This window comes from Pinus tabuliformis, chromosome 7 (assembly GCF_031772625.1).
Source record: "Pinus tabuliformis cultivar Carrire ecotype Pingquan chromosome 7, CPIR1, whole genome shotgun sequence".
Classification (NCBI taxonomy): Eukaryota; Viridiplantae; Streptophyta; class Pinopsida; order Pinales; family Pinaceae; genus Pinus; species Pinus tabuliformis.
Window position 1 is genome coordinate 568202042 of NC_142293.1, and position 18445 is coordinate 568220486.

General features: G+C 40.9%; 1 protein-coding gene across 2 annotated transcripts in view; it reads left to right on the forward strand.

Annotated features, from left to right (window-relative positions):
* Positions 1 to 553: 553 nt before the first annotated feature.
* LOC149248691 (putative DEAD-box ATP-dependent RNA helicase 29) overlaps positions 554 to 18445 on the forward strand; it is a 211009-nt gene continuing 193117 nt past the window's right edge. The window contains exons 1-4 of one of the 2 annotated variants that reach the window (XM_089458516.1): positions 554 to 1210; positions 1338 to 2499; positions 14391 to 14448; positions 17082 to 17195. In XM_089458516.1, coding sequence (XP_089314642.1) covers positions 829 to 1210; positions 1338 to 2499; positions 14391 to 14448; positions 17082 to 17195 — 1716 coding nt within the window. In that variant the 5' untranslated portion in view covers positions 554 to 828. The remainder of the gene's footprint in view (positions 1211 to 1337; positions 2500 to 14390; positions 14449 to 17081; positions 17196 to 18445) is intronic. The other variant, XM_089458517.1, reaches the window with a different exon arrangement.

Here is an 18445-nt window from a genome sequence, read left to right on the forward strand (position 1 = left end):
CCTTAACAAAACATAAACTTTACCATATCTATTTAATTAGCTAATACATCTAATTAATATAATTAACACATTTATTTAAATAATTGTAAGTTAATTAATTAACACATTTATTGAAATAATTGGATGAGAAGGTTATTGTCAATGGTTTGACACTAACCTTCTCATCCAATTATTTCAATAAATGTGTTAATTAATTAACTTACAATTATTTCAATAGTAAACTAAGCAGCCAGAAAAACTAAATATACTACCTGGTTTGACACTAACCTTCTCATCCAATTTATTGACACTAACCTTCTCATCCAATTATTTCAATAAATGTGTTAATTAATTAACTTACAATTATTTCAATAGTAAACTAAGCAGCCAGAAAAACCAAATATACTACCTTGTTACATATTTCATCTAATTTAATAATTTTTAATTAATATTCATTCATTAATATTAAAAAAAAAAGCAATTTATTGAACGTAATACCAACAAACACTGCTGCCCTAAAAATCCTGGTTGTGACAACATGCATTAATACTTAAACAATCTAGTGAATGTAATCCCAACGAACACTGATACCCTGAAAAAAACAATGATTACCTCACATTAACACTAGCAAGGGGGAAAACCATACTTGCCAACGGACACTGCTACACTGTTGCTTTAGAGTGTTCTACTTCAATATTACGGGTACCGTCGACGCAGGCACGCCTCTTCGCGCGTCAGAACAATGCTTTTGATTTAAAACACAAACCCTGATTGTCGCGACCTCCAGCGCTTATTTTCTGCAGGTTCAAGGAGATCCCTCGATCGAATCCCAATCCTGGTTCTGCTGCCATGGGGTTAGACAAGATGAAAAGCCTCCAGGTGAGCTCTGTCACACAGCTGAAATTCCAGGAGAAGCTCAAGAAGAAAGCCAAGTCGGGAGGCTTCGAGTCCCTGGGACTGAGTCCCCCGATTTTCCGAGGAGTGAAACGGAAGGGTTATCGAATTCCGACCCCCATTCAGCGCAAGACTATGCCCCTTATTATGGCCGGACTGGACGTCGTGGCCATGGCTCGGACGGGGTCTGGTAAGACGGCGGCCTTTCTCGTCCCCATGCTCGAGAAATTAAGGGAGCATTCTGCAAGCGGTGGCGTTAGGGCTCTGATTCTGTCGCCGACTAGGGAACTCGCGCTTCAGACGTTTAAGTTTTCGAAAGAGCTTGGTCGTTACACAGGTCAGTGATGAATTCTAGTTATGCTTTTTAGAGTTTTCTGTATGAATTGCAGCGGTTGCTTTTGGTGACATTGGGGTTAATCCTCGGGTTTTAAGTTTGTTAACTCGGGGATTTTTCTTTTGTGCAGACCTTCAGACTACTTTGCTTGTAGGTGGTGACAGCATGGAGACTCAATTTGAAGAACTAGCGAAAAGTCCAGATGTTATTATTGCAACTCCTGGCCGTCTCATGCATCATCTTGCCGAGGTAGACGAAATGTCTCTGAGAACTGTGGAATATGTTGTTTTTGATGAGGCAGACCGTTTATTTGAGATGGGTTTTGCAGACCAATTGCGAAAAATACTTGCCCAGTTGAGCGATAACCGCCAGACTTTGCTTTTTAGTGCAACTCTACCTCGGTTGCTCGCTGAATTTGCAAAGGCAGGGCTTCGGGATCCTCAAATTGTACGACTTGATTTAGAAACTAAGATCAGCCCCGATCTCAAACTCGCGTTCTTTACCGTGCGACCCGAAGAGAAATGCGCTGCATTGCTCCACCTGGTGAGAGAGCAGATTGGTTCGGATCAACAGACATTAATTTTTGTCGCAACAAAGCATCACGTAGAATTCATCAATGAATTGTTTAAGGAAGAAGGGATAGGTATGTCTATTGTTTACGGGGACATGGATCAAGCTGCCCGCAAAATCCATCTTGCAAAGTTTAGAGCAAGGAAGACAATGTTACTTCTTGTAACTGATGTTGCTGCTAGGGGGATTGACATTCCTCTGCTGGATAACGTAGTGAATTATGATTTTCCTCCAAAACCCAAACTTTTTGTTCATAGAGTGGGGCGCGCTGCTCGTGCTGGCCGAACTGGCACAGCTTATTCGTTTGTCACATCAGAAGACATGCCGTATCTTTTAGATCTCCATTTGTTTCTATCAAAACCTATTCGGCCGGCTCCAACAGAAGAAGAGGTTGCAAGTGATAGGGAGAATGTATTGACCAAGATCAATGAAGCAATGGAAAAAGGGGAGTCCGTGTATGGACGTTTTCCACAGTCAGTTCTGGATCTTGCTTCTGAAAGAATTCGAGAGCTTATTGACGGAAGTACAGAGGTTTTTGCTTTGCAGAAGGCATGTACCAATGCATTTCATTTGTATTCGAGGACAAAGCCAACTCCTTCAACGGAATCTGTAAAAAGAGCAAAGGGATTGCCTCGAGAAGGGCTGCATCCAATTTTTAAAAATGAAATTGGGACTAACGAGGCAGCAGCTTTGGCTTTTTCCGAGCGCCTAAAAGAGTTTAGGCAAGTTCATTGTTGATGTTAAGGATACACGCTGATATTTTTCTGCCTTTTGCAAATTTAAGCTTTTATTTTTATTTTTTTATTTTTAGGTAAATGCACAACGTATATGGTATATGGTATTAATCTCGACCTATGGATGTCTAAGCAAATGTTACCTTGAGTTCATGTCTTCTCAAATAAAGATGTTGCTGTTTTGGTGTGACTTAACCTTTGTGTTTGTAATGTTCCTATGTAAGAATATGAGTGATATTAAGCAAATAAATAGTGCAGCAGCATATAAGAAAAAAAAAAACATGCATTAGACATCCATGGAAACATTGCAAATCTCGAAATGTTGAGCCATTTATTATAAAATCAAAGAGCTAGATACAATATGAAATGGAATGGTGCACTTGGGCTTGTCTCAAGGACAAGTTTGACAAAACCCAGGTGAGAAATAACTGAGTTGAAAGCTGCCCAGCTGTTGCACCACTCTGCACTGCGCTGTCCTAGTGAACTGCTGCCTTGTTGAACTTCGACCTGCCGGAATGTGTCCAAACACTGCTCAGAGAACTATATCCTTTCAACCTCGGACTCCTTGGACAAAACCCAGAAAAACTCAGAAGGAAATTTCTTTGGTTTTGACTTTAGATTTTCGGCCTCCTTGGAGCCTTTCCCCAGCTGTTGCTGCCAAATTCGACTTGCAGGTTCCTGCAAATCCCTCTGAAAACACCACTAGAATGTTGGATTCACCTGTGCTAACTAACTCCTTGCTCCCCAGATGGCTCTTGGCCAAGATGACTACTCTCCCAAGCCCCATGAAATTGTTGTCTGAGGCCTCTGCGCAATCCCTCTGCCCATAAATTCGTACAGCTGATACAACGGTCTAGTTGGCTGCAAATCCCAGCGAAAATGCCTTCAATAAACAACCTCCTCAACTCCCGGAACTCCGAGAAAGCAATGGACCTCCCCGCTGACTCTATTCCTCCTGCATGTTTCTGGCTGCCCAGGAAATACGCAGTCCCTTTCTTTGCGTTGCTGGCTGAAGTGTGTGACTGCGCTGAACTCTCTGAAATCCCTGTGAAACAGCCTCCCTAGGGCGGGCACGGATGGTCCCCCGAAGAAGAGGTTGAATCTCCCGCTTGAGAGATTTGTGGCTAAACAACTGGTAGATTCACTAAGCAGCTGAGCGTACTAAGTGTGTTTGTTTGCAAATGTTCAAGATCCTCCAAAATGAGAGCTCCTACTTTTATCACCTTGGCCCCCCTCAGCCTCATGTGGGCCCCTCCATCCACCCATTCGATTCCCTCCAAGCTCATCAAATGGCCAAGTTGCGAATTACTCATGTGGGTGGCCCCCACATTCCACTAGCTGCAAAAAAAAGTCGAATTCCCCTATAGTTCCTAAGTCTAAGTGTGGGGTCCTCCTCCTAATCCAAAAATGGTGCAAAAAATGTGTAGCTGCACCTCGTGACTAGTGTGTTTGAGAAGGGACATGATAGTTCTCGCCTCCCAAATGTTGCTTGCCCTCAAGCAACCTCAAAGTTGGGTGCTCCAATATGTGCTCACCTTTCCAAGTGGCAATCTCATTTGACAAGTTCTTCCAACGTACCAAGAAATCCCTGATGGTCCCGCTCCTCAGGCTCCTCTCCCTGCGCTCCAAAATGGCCTCTGGTTCCAACACCAAATGGCCCTCATCATCCAACGGGGGTAGATCAATTGCTGCCGTCACTTGTTGTCCCAACACCTTCTTCAGGTATGAGACATGAAACACGTTATGGATTCTACTCCTCGGAGGCAGCTCCAGCTCATAAGCCACCTCCCCAACTCGCCTAGTCACCTGTTAGGGCCCATAGAAGTGTGGCTGTAGCTTCTCGGCCCCTTTCTATTGCGGCGTAGATTGTTTGTAAGGCTACAATCGGAGGCATACTAAGGTCCCCTCCTCAAAGTGCCTCTCTGTCCTGTGCCGGTCTGCATACAGTTTTTGCCGATTTTGGGCTGTCACTAAATTATCCTTGAGAGCCTTGAGGATATCTTGGCTCTCTTGGACCCAGTCTTTGGCCTTTGGGGCCCGACTGTCTCCAAAAACAATATCAGCAAAAGTCAGTGCATCATATCCATAGTAATGTTTTAAAACTCCGACTCGGCCGAGGGTCGACTCCGACTCCGTATTGACTCGGTCGGCTCGATTTCAGTGACTCGGTCGTTGTAAAAAATACATTAAATATTTATTTTTTATAAAAACACATAATTTTAAAGATTTTCATTCATGTTTCCAAACACACTGCATTAGAATATAGATAGAAGACAACATATGATCAAAGTAGGCTCATGAATATATCCATTATATCAAAATGGCACCCAGTGCATTGTCCAATACATACACGATGATGATATAGAGATCAAAACAAAAACACATAACCAAGGAGGCTATAAATGGCCTCTACAACAAAAGTTTGTGACCAATACTACTGGCTACTGCTAGAGTTGCCAACATCATCTGGCTCAGTGTTACTTGGGAGCAGGAGCGAAAGTGGGGAGCGAGAGCGAAAACGGGAGCGGGAGCGACATTTTCAGAAGCTCCTGGTTTGGGAGCGAATCCCAGAGGAGTTCGACAACCAATGTCACTAACATCAAGGTACATAGAGGGATTGGTGCTCTTGATTAAATACAAGTTCCATACCCTAATACATGACAAAATTCAATGGAAACATTGCAATCCTCCAATCTTGAAATCCTGAAAAACTGATAAGTCTGCTGGATTTTGAATGAAATCTAAAATTCTACTTTCTCCATATGAAATCCAATGAGGCCGAAACCACTCCTAAACATCTTGAATCATTTCATGGTAATGTTAAAAATTTAAGTAAAAAGATGAAAATGAAGATTAAAGAGAATGTCACTTTTACTTTAAGAATTTAACATTACCATGAAATTTGAATAGCATATCAATAGTAGAGGGCATTTGAGTGTGTTAAATAGGGTTTGGGAGGGGGTAATGGACCCCAAATAACATTTGTTGACACCTAATCCTTTGCGATTGGGTGAATTTATGTAAATAGTTAAATTAGGAATGTGAACAGTCATCAGGAGATGAACTAAGCAGTCACACCCTTTGTATATATCAATAGCATACCTAATGAAATAAATCGAATCATCTTTTCTGCCTAATGGAGTTACTGCCTGGCCTGACATGGTATCAGAGCCAGCTCTCAAAATAAGTTGTAACTCCCTTCATTTTTGCTACTGTGGGTTGCACGCTGGTCTGAGCACTGTCCACTGAGCGCTGTCCTCTGTCTTTCTCAACTAATCCACTGAGCGCTGTCCCTCTGTCCTCTACGTTTTTTCAGTGAATTGGTATGCGTTTAACATTTTTAACCCAGTAACTCATGCATTCTCTGCCATATTCCTCTGCCCTTTGTTGGTGCGTTGAAGGCTGATGCATTGAATAGCGTTGTGTGTGCGTTTTAATGTGGAAGTTATGGGCTGCATTTGGAGGAGCGAGTTTGTGCATGTTTTGAGAAAATGTAGAACTTTGATGAACAATTTAATTTTGCAGTGCATTGTATACCAAAACATCGTGCTATGAAAGACATCGCTGAGTTTTAGAGCGATTATTTTTTTGTGTGTTGAAGCATTGGCTTAGAGCGTGAAATATATGTGTTGATTAAATGCTGTGAGTGCATCTTTGTGCATTGAGCCTGTGCCACTCTGAATGAGCACGACTCTGAAGTCGAAGCCAAGGCTGAATCTGAAGTTATATGGATTCTGAAACGACCGAGTTTTGTGATCTTTTAAAGTCCATAGTGGAATCTCCTGACATGGTCTCCAAATCAGCGGAATGGTGTGTGCGCCCAGGTCGCAGCGGAATAAGTTTTGAATGCTGCCTGATTTTGTCTGGTTATCAACGCGTTTTTTAAATTACTGTTCAGTTCACCCTGCGCATAATCACCCTGCGAATAATCACCCTGCGAAGGGCGTTGGCGATAAGTTCGTTGGCCATAAGTTCTTCACAAAATACACGCTGCTCCAGTACGCAACAGCTGCTCCAGTGCGCTGCTCCAATACGCCCTTCCATACAAATGCGCTGATGATAGTCTAGTTAAAGAAGAATACGGAGAATAAATAATGGCTGAGATTACTTGTTGTTTTATATGATTTAATGCAGTTGATTCTACTTGCACGCCACTCTGAGTGTGATGAATCAGTTCTTTGTCTACAACTAATAATTTTGTAGAAGCAACACCTTTGTCTTATCGCCAAAAAAAAAATTGCATTTTTTCATAATATTGCCATTATAGTGTAGTTTTTCTTTAACACTAGAAGTGAAAATATTTTATATATTGGCAGCAGAAGTATTTTTACAGCTCTTGGATTTTACAATGCATTCAATCATATCCATGGTAGGAATAGTTCTCACTGGCAAGGAGAACTATCCTAAATGGTCCCGAATGATAAAACACATCCTCATCTTCAATGAGTTGTGGAAAGGGGTGTGTGTCGGAGAAGGAGATAAAGACTCAGTATAGCCTACCTCAGACAAAGAGCTCGTCATTTGGGAAAACAAGAACAGCAAAGCCTATGCATTAATCGCAGCATCTGTAAATGAAGAGGTGAGTCGCCATATTTCATCATATTCAACTGCCTTTGAAGCCTTGCAAAAGCTGAAAGAACTCTATGACTCACATTCTGCACTTGAAGTTGTTCAGCTCATGATTAAACTCTTCACTCTTGAACTGAAAAATAATGATCCTCTTGCTCTTGCATCTGAAGTAAAGTCTATAATGCATGATATCAATTCCACTAAGGTTGAGCTGGATATTCCTCTTATTGCTTTTCTCAAGGCACTCTATCCTACTTACTCCAATTATTTTGAGTCTTTGCAAGCAAATGGAAATCTCAAAGATATAACCTTTGACTCTCTTGTGAAAAAGTTTGCTGGAAGAGAGGAAGCTTTTGGAAAGAAGATAGCCCTTGAATCTTCTGAAGAGACTGTGTGCCTTGCTCATAAAGAAAAGCATCCTGCTCAAGATTCTGCAAGAGGAAGAGGTGGACGAAGAGGAAGAGGAAGATATTTTAGAGGCAGGGGGGCAGACATTCTCAAGGAGAAAAGGTAGATCTGCACTGCATTCGCTGCAAAAGAAATGGATCACATGATGCCTCTACATGCAAGCTACCATGGGACAAAATTGAGCAGAAAAGAAACCAACAGAAAGGTAAAACTGATGATACAGACAAAGGTAAAGCACCTGAATCCGCTCACTATATTGAGGCACAATGTAACATTGGAGTAAATGAAGATTTGTTTAATGCTTCACTTATTTCTTCGAAAAATGATTGGTTGCTTGATTGAGGAGCAACCTGTCACATGACTCATAGAAAAGATTTTTTTGAAGATTTCACTGACAATGTTGATGGAGCAATATACTTTGCAGATTAGTCAAAAATCAAGCCATCAGGGCTTGGCACAATCAGGCTTAAACTGCCTGGTCTTCCAGACTTTCTTCTGGATCATGTTCTATATCTCCCACAACTCAAGAGAAACTTACTGTCCTTGGTCCACATCCGCCAGCAAGGTCACTCCATTCATATGTTTGATGGCAAGCTTGAGGTAAGAAAAGCATCTGACCATTCACTTGTCATGAGGGGAATAGAAGAAGAAAGGCTTCTGAAACTGCAAGGAACCTCTGCTCATGCACAACATTTCTCATATATTTCTCATCATGAAGAAGGTACACTTCCATCAAGTTTATTATGGCACGCTAGATTTGGACATTTAAACTATGACAGTCTCCGCTTATTGAAGAAAAATGGTGTTGCTGGTTTGCCTACAATTCGTAGGAAACATAAGCAATGTGATGCTTGCATTCTAGGAAAGCATAGCAAACAGTGTTTTCATGATTCACATTCAAGAGCACATAGGAAGTTTGAACTCATTCATTCAGATTTATGTGGTCCAATGCCTATTCCTTCTGCAAATGGAAATAAATATATCAGGACATTTATTGATGATTACACCAAAATGTGTTGGGTTTATTTATCGAAGAACAAATCTGATGCTTTTCAAACATTCAAGAATTTTCATAAATGGATTGAAAATGATGCACAATCTCATATTGAGTCTATTCGCACTGATAATGGAAAAGAATATACATCAAATGAATTTTAAAACTATTTTCGCCAACATGGGATCAAACATCAAACAACTGTGCCTTATAATCCCCAACAGAATGGTGTAGCTGAAAGAATGAATAGAACAATCTTGAATATGGTACGATCCATGCTTTTCTTCAAAAATGTAAAGATAATGTTTTGGGCTGATGCTGTTTTATGTGCTGCATATATAAAGAATAGATGTCCATCTAATGCTATAAGAAACAAGACTCCTTATGAATTGTGGTATGGACATGTTCTTTCGGTAAAACATCTCAGGGTCTTTGGTTCCACCTGTTATGCTTTGATACCAAAGGTACATAGAAACAAACTTGGTGCTAGAAGTCGTAAGTGTATCTTCCTGGGGTATTCAAACACCTCCAAAGCATACCGCCTCTATGATGAAGTAAATAAAAAGTTTGTTGTATCTAGAGATGTAATTTTTCTTGAATCATCCAAATCTGACAATGTTGTTGAGCGACAACTTGATCGCTTGGATAGATTCGCAAAAACGAAATCATTTCAAGAATTTGATAATCAGATTCCACATCTTGAAGGGGGGATTCCTATTCTAGATTAACATGTGGAATCTTCTTCTGAAGAACACTCTCCCCGAATGAAACTCCAACAACGGATGATGCTTTAAGTGATGTAATTGATAGAATTGGGAGACTCAATCTTGATTCAGTCCCAACTCAATCAACAAAACAGCCTGGACCATCTGAGAAAGGTCCCCCAAAGTGGCTGACAAAGACACTTGAAAGTGTTCATCCTGATGAAATTGGAAAAACAGGAACCAGAAATTCAAACTGGCAAAATGGAGGTGATGTAGATGACTCTAATTCACCTGTTGATATGGATGTTTCTTATGATTGTGAATTAAACTTATCTACAGATTTTGAACCAACTTCCTTCAAAGAAGCTGCTTCTCATGATGAATGGAAAGAAGCGATGCAAAAGGAGTATGATGCCCTCATAAAAAACGACACTTGGAAGCTGGTTGATCCTCCATTTGGAACCAAACCAATTGGCTGCAAGTGGGTCTACAAGAACAAGTACAAAGTTGATGGCTCACTTGACAAGCACAAAGCAAGGCTTGTGGCAAAAGGTTTTGCACAGAAGGAAGGGGTCGATTATGAGGAAACTTTTGCCCCCACAACAAAATGGGCCACCATCCGGACACTCTTTGCACTAGCAGCTCAGAACGGTTGGAAAGTCCATCAAATGGATGTAAAAATTGCCTTCTTGAATGGAGATTTAAAAGAGAATGTTTTTATGCCCCAGCCTGAAGGATTTGCTGTGAAAGGACATGAACATAAAGTATGCAAACTTGTGAAGTCCTTGTATGGCCTCAAACAAGCACCGCGAGCCTGGTATGAAAAACTAACTGAGCATCTTCTGAAACTCAACTTCAATCATTTTGATCTTGATGATGCAACTTTATTTGTCAAGAAAGTTGGCAAAACAGTTGTATATCTTGTGGTATATGTAGATGATCTTTTAATGACAAGGAACAATGAAAGCTACATTGCATCGATAAAGAAGGAATTGGGGAAAAGTTTTGAAATGACTGATTTGGGCTATGTTCATTACTATCTTGGCATTGAAGTAACCCAACATCCAAAGTCCATATTTCTTTCTCAAAAGAAATACATTGGAGATTTGTTAAACAGATTTGGCATGACAGAGTGCAATCTTCGTACTACTCCAATGGAACAAAACTTAAAGCTCACATCTATTGTAGGAAAGGAATTTGAGGATGCAACAAAGTATAGACAGCTTGTAGGAAGTCTCATCTACCTCACTACTACCAGACCAGACATTTCATTTGCTGTTGGAATCCTCTCCAGGTTTATGCAAAAGCCTTGTGAGTGACATTGGTCTGCTGCAAAAAGAATTCTAAGGTACTTGAAGGGAACTCAAGACCTTGGGATCAAGTATACACAGGTGGACGACTTCAACTTGATTGGATACTCTTATTCAGACTTCGATGGAGACAAAGAAACTGGGGTATCTACTTCAGGATATGCTACGAGTCTTGGATCAGGAGCTGTCTCCTGGAGATCACGCAAACAATCAGTTCCAGTAGATTCCACAACAGAAGCAGAATACGTGGCAGCAGCTGAAGTAACAAAAGAAATTGTGTGGCTCAGGAAAATTCTTGAATATTTGCAGGTAAAACAAGTACAATCAACTCCACTCATGATTGACAACACCTCTGCAATAAAGTTGGCCAAGAACCCAAAGTTCCATGATCGAACAAAGCACATCAATACTAAATATCATCTGATCCGACATCATGTTGAGGCCAAAACAATCCATCTCCGTCATTGTTCCACAAATGAGCAAATTGCAGACATCTTCACCAAAGCACTTGGAAGAGAATAGCTTGAAAGATTCGGAACGATGCTTGGACTCACCAACATCCCTTCAGACTAAGGGGGGGAATGTTGACACCTAATCCTCTGTGATTGGGTGAATTTATGTAAATAGTTAAATTAGGAATGTGAACAGTCATTAGGAGATGAACTGAGCAGTCACACCCTTTGTATATATCAATAGCATACTTAATGAAATAAATCGAATCATCTTTTCTGCCTAATGGAGTTACTGCCTGGCCTGACAACATTTAACTAATTCATAAAACACATTGGAGTCCAAACCAATCAGCAAACACTTCAAAATTTCATTAAAAAAATGTCAAATCGCTGTTTTGATGGGGTTACGGGCCGCTGGTTATGACTCGGCCGAGTCAATACGGAAACGGCCGAGTTGCTGACTCGGCCTACTGAATCGTTTCCTCCACTGTGACTATGACTCGACCGAGTCATGGCTGACTTGGCCTACTGAACCGTTTCCTCCACTGAGTCACATTTTTGGGCAATTGAACGGATCAACTCGGTCGTTTCTATTTCGAATCGGCCGAATTTTAAAACTATGATCCATAGAGGGTATGGAAAGGAGTCATACCGATAGACATGTGGTGCGTGGTGTTGTAGCAGTAGTCGCCCAGGTGCAACCACTAAATCCACGTCCTCTGCTAACCTATCACATAGTTCCTTAGGTACCCCTCCAACCACTAGTTGACTCTCTCGCTCTGGCCGTCCGTTTGAGGGTGATAACTGGTGCTAGGAGTGAGCTTTGTCCCAAACAACCTGAAGAGCTTCTGCTAAAAGCCACCCATGAATCTGTTGTCTCTGTCGCTCACAATTTTCTTGGGGAGCCCATGTAGCTTGAAAACCTCTCGGAAGAACAACTCGACAACTTGTGCAGCCGTGTACCTAGTGGGAATGGTGAAGACATGGGCAAATTTGGTCAACCTGTCGACCACTACGTATATGCAATCCTTCCCCTGTACTGTGGGGAGTCTAGTGATGAAATCCATCAAAATACTTTCCCATTTCCCCTCCGGAATGGGAAGTGGCCGTAGTAGCCCTGTAGGTTGAGTCAGCTCCCCCTTGTTTCGCTGGCAGGCCTCACACTCCTGTATGTGCTGCAACACGTCCTCCTTGAGGCCCTTCCACGTGAACCTCTCCCGAACAACCTTGCAAGTCTTCCGGAACCCCTGGTGTCCGGACAGTGGTGAATTGTGAGCTGTCTGGAGTATCCTCTCCCTCAACAACGAGTTGGGCACCAAGTAAATGCGCCCATTGTAATATATGACCTCATACATCACACGATAATGCTCATCTACATGTGTCCCCTCTAGTACCTCGCATGCCTTCCTATCCTTGGAGTACTCCACCAACAGCTGAGCCTTCAAATCCTGGCAGATGCTCATGAGAGATAACCCAACTGGTCTCCTAGATAGAGCATCGACCACCACATTGTGCTTCCCTCGCACATACTCAATGTCAAAATCATAGGCCTGCACCTTGCTGACCCATCTCTGTTGCCTGTCGTTGAGGCCCTGCTGCCCCATGAAATGTCGAAGACTGTTGTGATCAGTGTTCACTCGGAACCGGTTGCCCACCAAGTACTGGCGGAACTTGGCCAATGCATGCATAATGGCCAACATCTCCTCTTTCCTCCGTATTTGGCGTAATTTCTAACTCCCTTTCTCTGCTCTTGTACCTCTGCCTATGGTAGGTGATGTTTTGTTGGTCCCCTTCTCTCATAGGAAACAAACCTCATAGTTGAGCCAAGAATTAGGCTCTGATACCACTGTAATGTTCCTATGTAGGAATATGAGTGATAGTAAGCAAATAAATAGTGCAACAACATATAAAAATAAAAACGTGCATTAGACATCCATGGAAACGGTGCAAATTTGGAACTGCTTAGCCGTGTATTATAAAATCAGAGAGTTAGATACAATATGAAATGGAATGGTGCACCTGGGCTTGTCTCAAAGACAAGTTTGACAAAACCCAAATGAGAAATAGCTGAGTTGAAGGCTGCTCAGTTGCTGCACCACTCTGCATTGTGCTGTCCCAGTAAAATGCTGCCCTACTGAACTTCGACCTGCCGGAATGTGCCGAATAACTGCCCAGAAAATTATATCCTTTCAGCTCCGGACTCTTTGGACAAAACCCAAAATAACTCAGAAGGGAATTTCTCTGGTTTTGACTTCGGATTTTCGGCCTCCTTGGAGCCTCTCCCCAGCTGCTGCTGCAAAATTCGACTTGCAGGAAACAACTTGCAAATCCCTTTGAAAATACCACTGGAATGTTGGATTCACCTATGCTAATTAACTCCTTGCTCCCCGGATGGGTCTTGGCCAAGATGGCTGCTCTCCCAAGCCCCATGATATTGCTGCCAGAGGCCTTTGCGCAATCCCTTTGCCCAGAAATTCGTACAGCTGATACACCTGTCTAGCTGGCTGCAAATCCCAGCGAAAATGCCCTCAACAAACAGCCTCCTCAGCCCCTGGAACTCCCAACAAGCAATGGACCTCCTTGCTGGCTCTAATTCCTCTTGCGTGTTTCTGGCTGACCAGGAAATACACAGTCCTTTTTTTTGCAATACTGGCTGAAGTGTGTGACTGTGCTGAACTCTCTAAAATCCCTGTGGAACAGCCTCCCTAGGGCGGGCACGGATGGTCCCCTGAAGAATAGGTTGAATCTCCTGCTTGAAAAATTCGTGGCTAAACAGCGGGTAGACTCGCTAAGCAGCTGAACGTACTAAGTGTGTTTGTTTGCAAATGTTCAAGATCCTCCAAAATGAGAGCTCCTCCTCCTTTTATCACTTTGGGCCCTCTTAGCCTCATGTGGGCCCCTCTATCCACCCATTCGATTCCCTCCAAGCTCATCGAATGGCCAAGTTTGAATTACTCATGTGTGTGGCCCCCACATTCCACTAGCTGCAAAAATAAAGTGGAATTCCCCTATAGTTCCTAAGTCTAAGTGTGGGGTCCTCCTCCTAAGCCAAAAATGGTGACAAAAATGTGTAGCTGCGCTCCGTGACTAGTGTGTTTGAGAAGGGACATGACAGTGTTCCTTAAATCATTCTAGAAAGAGGGTAGCCTTTAGTAACCAGACATTTCTCTCTTACTCATTGTCAAGAAAATGGTTGGCAGGAAGTTGCCTTGTTTTAAAGCGTGTATTTTGACTGATGCTTGCAAATTTTAAGTTGTTTTTTACCACTACGACACCCAGCCATCAGTGTACTTATTGCTTAGATTGGTTCCATCCTGGCTACAAATTGTTGTGTTTCAGCCTTTAGATACGAGGGACCTGCTTTTTAATCAAAATGGTTCAGTAACATCTGCTGGTTTACATGGTTCAGTAACATCTGCTGGTTTACTCTGGTTGATTGCAGGCCAAAGCAGACAGTTCTGGAGACTGAAGGGGAAGCAGCAAAAGCAAAACATCTTCTTGTAATTTTCGCACCCTTTCAATAGATTTATCAATAAAGGATTTCCTTATTTTAGATTTTGCAGTGGTTGACTCTAACAAACTCAATTATGGAGTTCAAATATTCAGTTTTCTCAGAAACTTGATATTTTACTATGCAGTCACTTTCTGCCAGAATAAATGGAACCTTTTTTCTGTTTAAAAGCTTATACATTAATAGTGTTATGGTTCCAATCTCCATTAAGAGTGCTTGCAAGTTAGTTTTTTTGAAATTTGAAACCACTCCCTTGTTTATAGAAATAACTTCTGTTGATGATATTAGATCCCTTTGTCAAAATAATATATATCTGTATTTTCTCGAGAAAGCTTGCATTATTTAGCAAGGTCATTTACATGTTGGTTGCACTCTCCAACAAACTATTCTATCTATGGCAGAGGATTAAATAATAAATACTCACACCATCCATCCTTACATCCAAGTAATTCAGTTTCTTATCAACTTAAAATTTAAATGGCTCTTTATAAGACAAAGTAATGGTAGTGCCCAGATTACATGTGGCCAATAAAAACCATAAAAAGTTCAACTTAATTGCAAGCAACACAAACAGCCTCGCTGGACAAATTAATGATTCAACTTTCCACTAATAATGAGTTATATCTAGCCAATAGAAAGTAAGTTGAAAGGAGAACCGAGAAGCAATTCTTGAAACCAGGGAGTTACCATTGAATATTTGGAGAAGAGAAGTGGGGAATGCACAGCATCATAACTGTTAAGGGGAGAAATAGGAAAACTAATTAGAAAATGTGTTATCTATATCAAATGAAGCCTGTTCAGAAACAACAAAGAGCCTCTTAATTTGATGATATACCCATTTGATGTAGTTCATATATCAAGTTACGAAGGGCATCATCCATAGGGAGGTGTTATAAGGCTACCTTGCAATTGAAAGACACAAAAGCAAGAAAATTGGTGTCATAGTGTTAACATGAATGCAGACCTACTGTTGGACTAGATGTGGTCAAATCCATTATTATCTACACACTGGAGCATGCTACCCACACTTGTAGGGAAAGTCATATGGCCATCTTAAATTTTGCAACAGAGTTCATCTTCTGATGGTAATTAGCAGTCACTGCATAGGAGAGCGTAACCTCACTGTCCTTTCAGCAGCATTTTAAGAACTGTCGTAACTCATGATGGACTGTCCAGTGGGCTATCCACAGCAGTTCGCCGATCACTATAAATGATGAATATGATAGTACTAGAAACATGCTTAAGTTTCCTATCCCGTGAAATAAGATGGCTAAAAATGAAGATTCTTGATAGGCGTGCTTTCATTAGTTTGTAATGTCAGTATTAGAGTTGATGCTATTTACAATTTACATCCAATCTGGAGGTTGTGAACAAGCTTAGATTCAATGGACAACATGGACAACGTTAATTTTCACTACTGTAAAGTTAAATTCCTTAATTTTTAACATTTTAAGCCCTCAGGGCATGTAAGGGTACTTGCATTTGTGGATTAGGTGAAAAATACAGAGTGCAAGTTCCTTCTCATTATGTTCAATGTGCTTATTTAGTCTTTATAGATAGTGTTATCCTGTCTTGTCACGTTTTATGTGCTTAATGAGTGTGTTTGCCAAGGCTTTTTAGGTTGAGTTGTCTTGCTAGGGTTCCTTAGGTATGAGTCATGACAGACTCTATGTGGGTATTCTTTAATTCACTCCTGAGTCCTAAGCTAAGTTGCACTGGTACCTAAGCCTGTCCAGTGTTCCTGTCTTCCGTATTGGATTCAGGAGCAGGGAATTCATCCCATGAACCCAAATGAACAGGGTTCTTCCTGGCAGGTGAGTGGGGATGACAGTCTGAAATGGTACCTGAATCCTGATTTTGGCTGCTTTTGAGGCATGCCGTTCGCAACAAAATTTTTGTTTTTAATTTTACAAAAGGCCAACGAATGCAAGAATAGCATGACCCCTTTCCCCCCAAATTCTATTCCTTCACTTACCTCACTACATTCACTCAAAATAGTAAATCACACTCTCATTTTTATCATTTTTTCCAGCAGTGAAAGGATTTTAGTGCCCTATTCTTGGTAAAAGAATTGTGGACAATGATAGACAGTGAAGTGGACTGAATGCAGTATGCCTTATGTACTTGCCACTTGGTTTAACTTTTTAAGACTTGAGAGTTGAGACTTATTCATGTCAATTTCAATTTTCTAATAATAATTATCAAGTTGACTGTTCAGTTTTTTTTCTAATCATTGTATGTTTGTTCAGAACTTCTATGAAGCAACGTGCATGTTTTTGTTGTTAATCACTGAAAATGAAATTTTGCAATATGCATGTTTTTAAAATTTTTAATAAATTTTGTTATATATTATACCGTTCCCTCTTCCAAAAAGTGCCATTCTTGCCCCTGACCCTGGACCCAAGTACCCTGGCAACTTAGCTCCAAAGGACTGCATGGGTGTTAGTGCTGTTGTAAGAATCTAAACATGAGGTCAGTGCTCCAACTGTTCCTTGATATGCCATATTGCCACAATATATTCCAATATTGTAACCTCTGTAAAAAAATTATTTGGCCAACATGGAATTAACTACTTTACATTTCATAGAACACCATTTTCTCATGTGTTATTGAAACTTGCAGGGACCTGTTAGCCAGGCTGTTGATGTAATGAAAAAAAAGAGAGCTATACATGAACAAGTCATAAGTGCTTCCCAACAACAGAGGACAACTCAGAAGGCGGAGAACAATTCAAATGTATGTATATATTAAAAGTCTTGATCCACTTTGCTTGCTTGGAATATGATTAGATGACAGATTACTTCACTGTCTTTTATTGCTTTTCAACTTTGCAAGATTTTACGATAACATCTACCAAATGCACTTTTTAGCTGATATCTTGTTATTCTACTATTCCAAATGTTAGTATGATATGCATATCGCTTTGTGATTACTATCAAGATAAGTTGCAAGAAGCAAAATGTGGTTGGTTATGATTTAGGGGAAACTAGAAATCTTCATTTTTTTTGAAAGTCAATGCTTCTATAGAATATGAGATATTGCAGTTTATAGATGGTGAAGAACAATTAGATAAGGTTTTTTGTTGATTCTTTCCAGTTAAAAAACCATCCAAAACTGGTCTAGGGGTTTCCTGCAGATTTTGGAAGATCTGGATATACAGAATATGAGATGTTGTAGTTTATAGATGGTGAATGACATTGAGGGGAAGGGCTTTTGAAAGACATTGAAGGGAAGGGTTTTGAGAGACATTGGGGTAAGAGTTCTTATCTTTCTGGTTAAAATGTTCAAAACTATTTGAGCAGTTTCCTGCAGATTTCAGAAGGCTCGATAGATGTGCAGGATGCTACTTTCAGTTAGGTATGGAGGCCAGGAACCATGGGAATGGGAGCTGCTGAGCTGCTTAAAATAGAAGATTGGTTTAAGTGCAATTTTGTCATTGTTTTGATTGAGGATTTTCCTTAATATGTGTGGTTCTTGGAACTTAATTGTGAAAAGTCTTTAGATGCTTATTCTACATGCTAGAAATATGGGACAGGTAAGAGAATTGAAGATCTTCTAAATGCTGCAAGATTCTCTATTCAAGGGGCATTTCAGGTCCACTCGGAACATATTTTGGAGTTCGTAGTTTGCTGACTCTTTGGAGACACAGGTGAATATCTGCAGCTCAGTGTTCTATGTTGATCTTTGCTTGTAAGGACCGTATTTGGGTAGATTCTATATTTCTCTTGAGAACATGGTAGCAAGGTTTGATGACTACTCGAGCCATAATCAAATTGTTGCCTAAACTGAGCAGTAACTACACAGCCTGGTGAAAGCTCACTGCTAGTGAGTTTGTCTCCTCTGTTTTTGGTGCCCCATGGCAATGTTTGAGCTTGAGCCAAGCACTTGTTGGGCATCTCAATACAAAAAAATACAAAAAAGGATCAATGGCCGTCTGTCAAGTTTTTGTAAAATTTTTGTTGGGTAGTAGTTGTACTGTTAGTCTC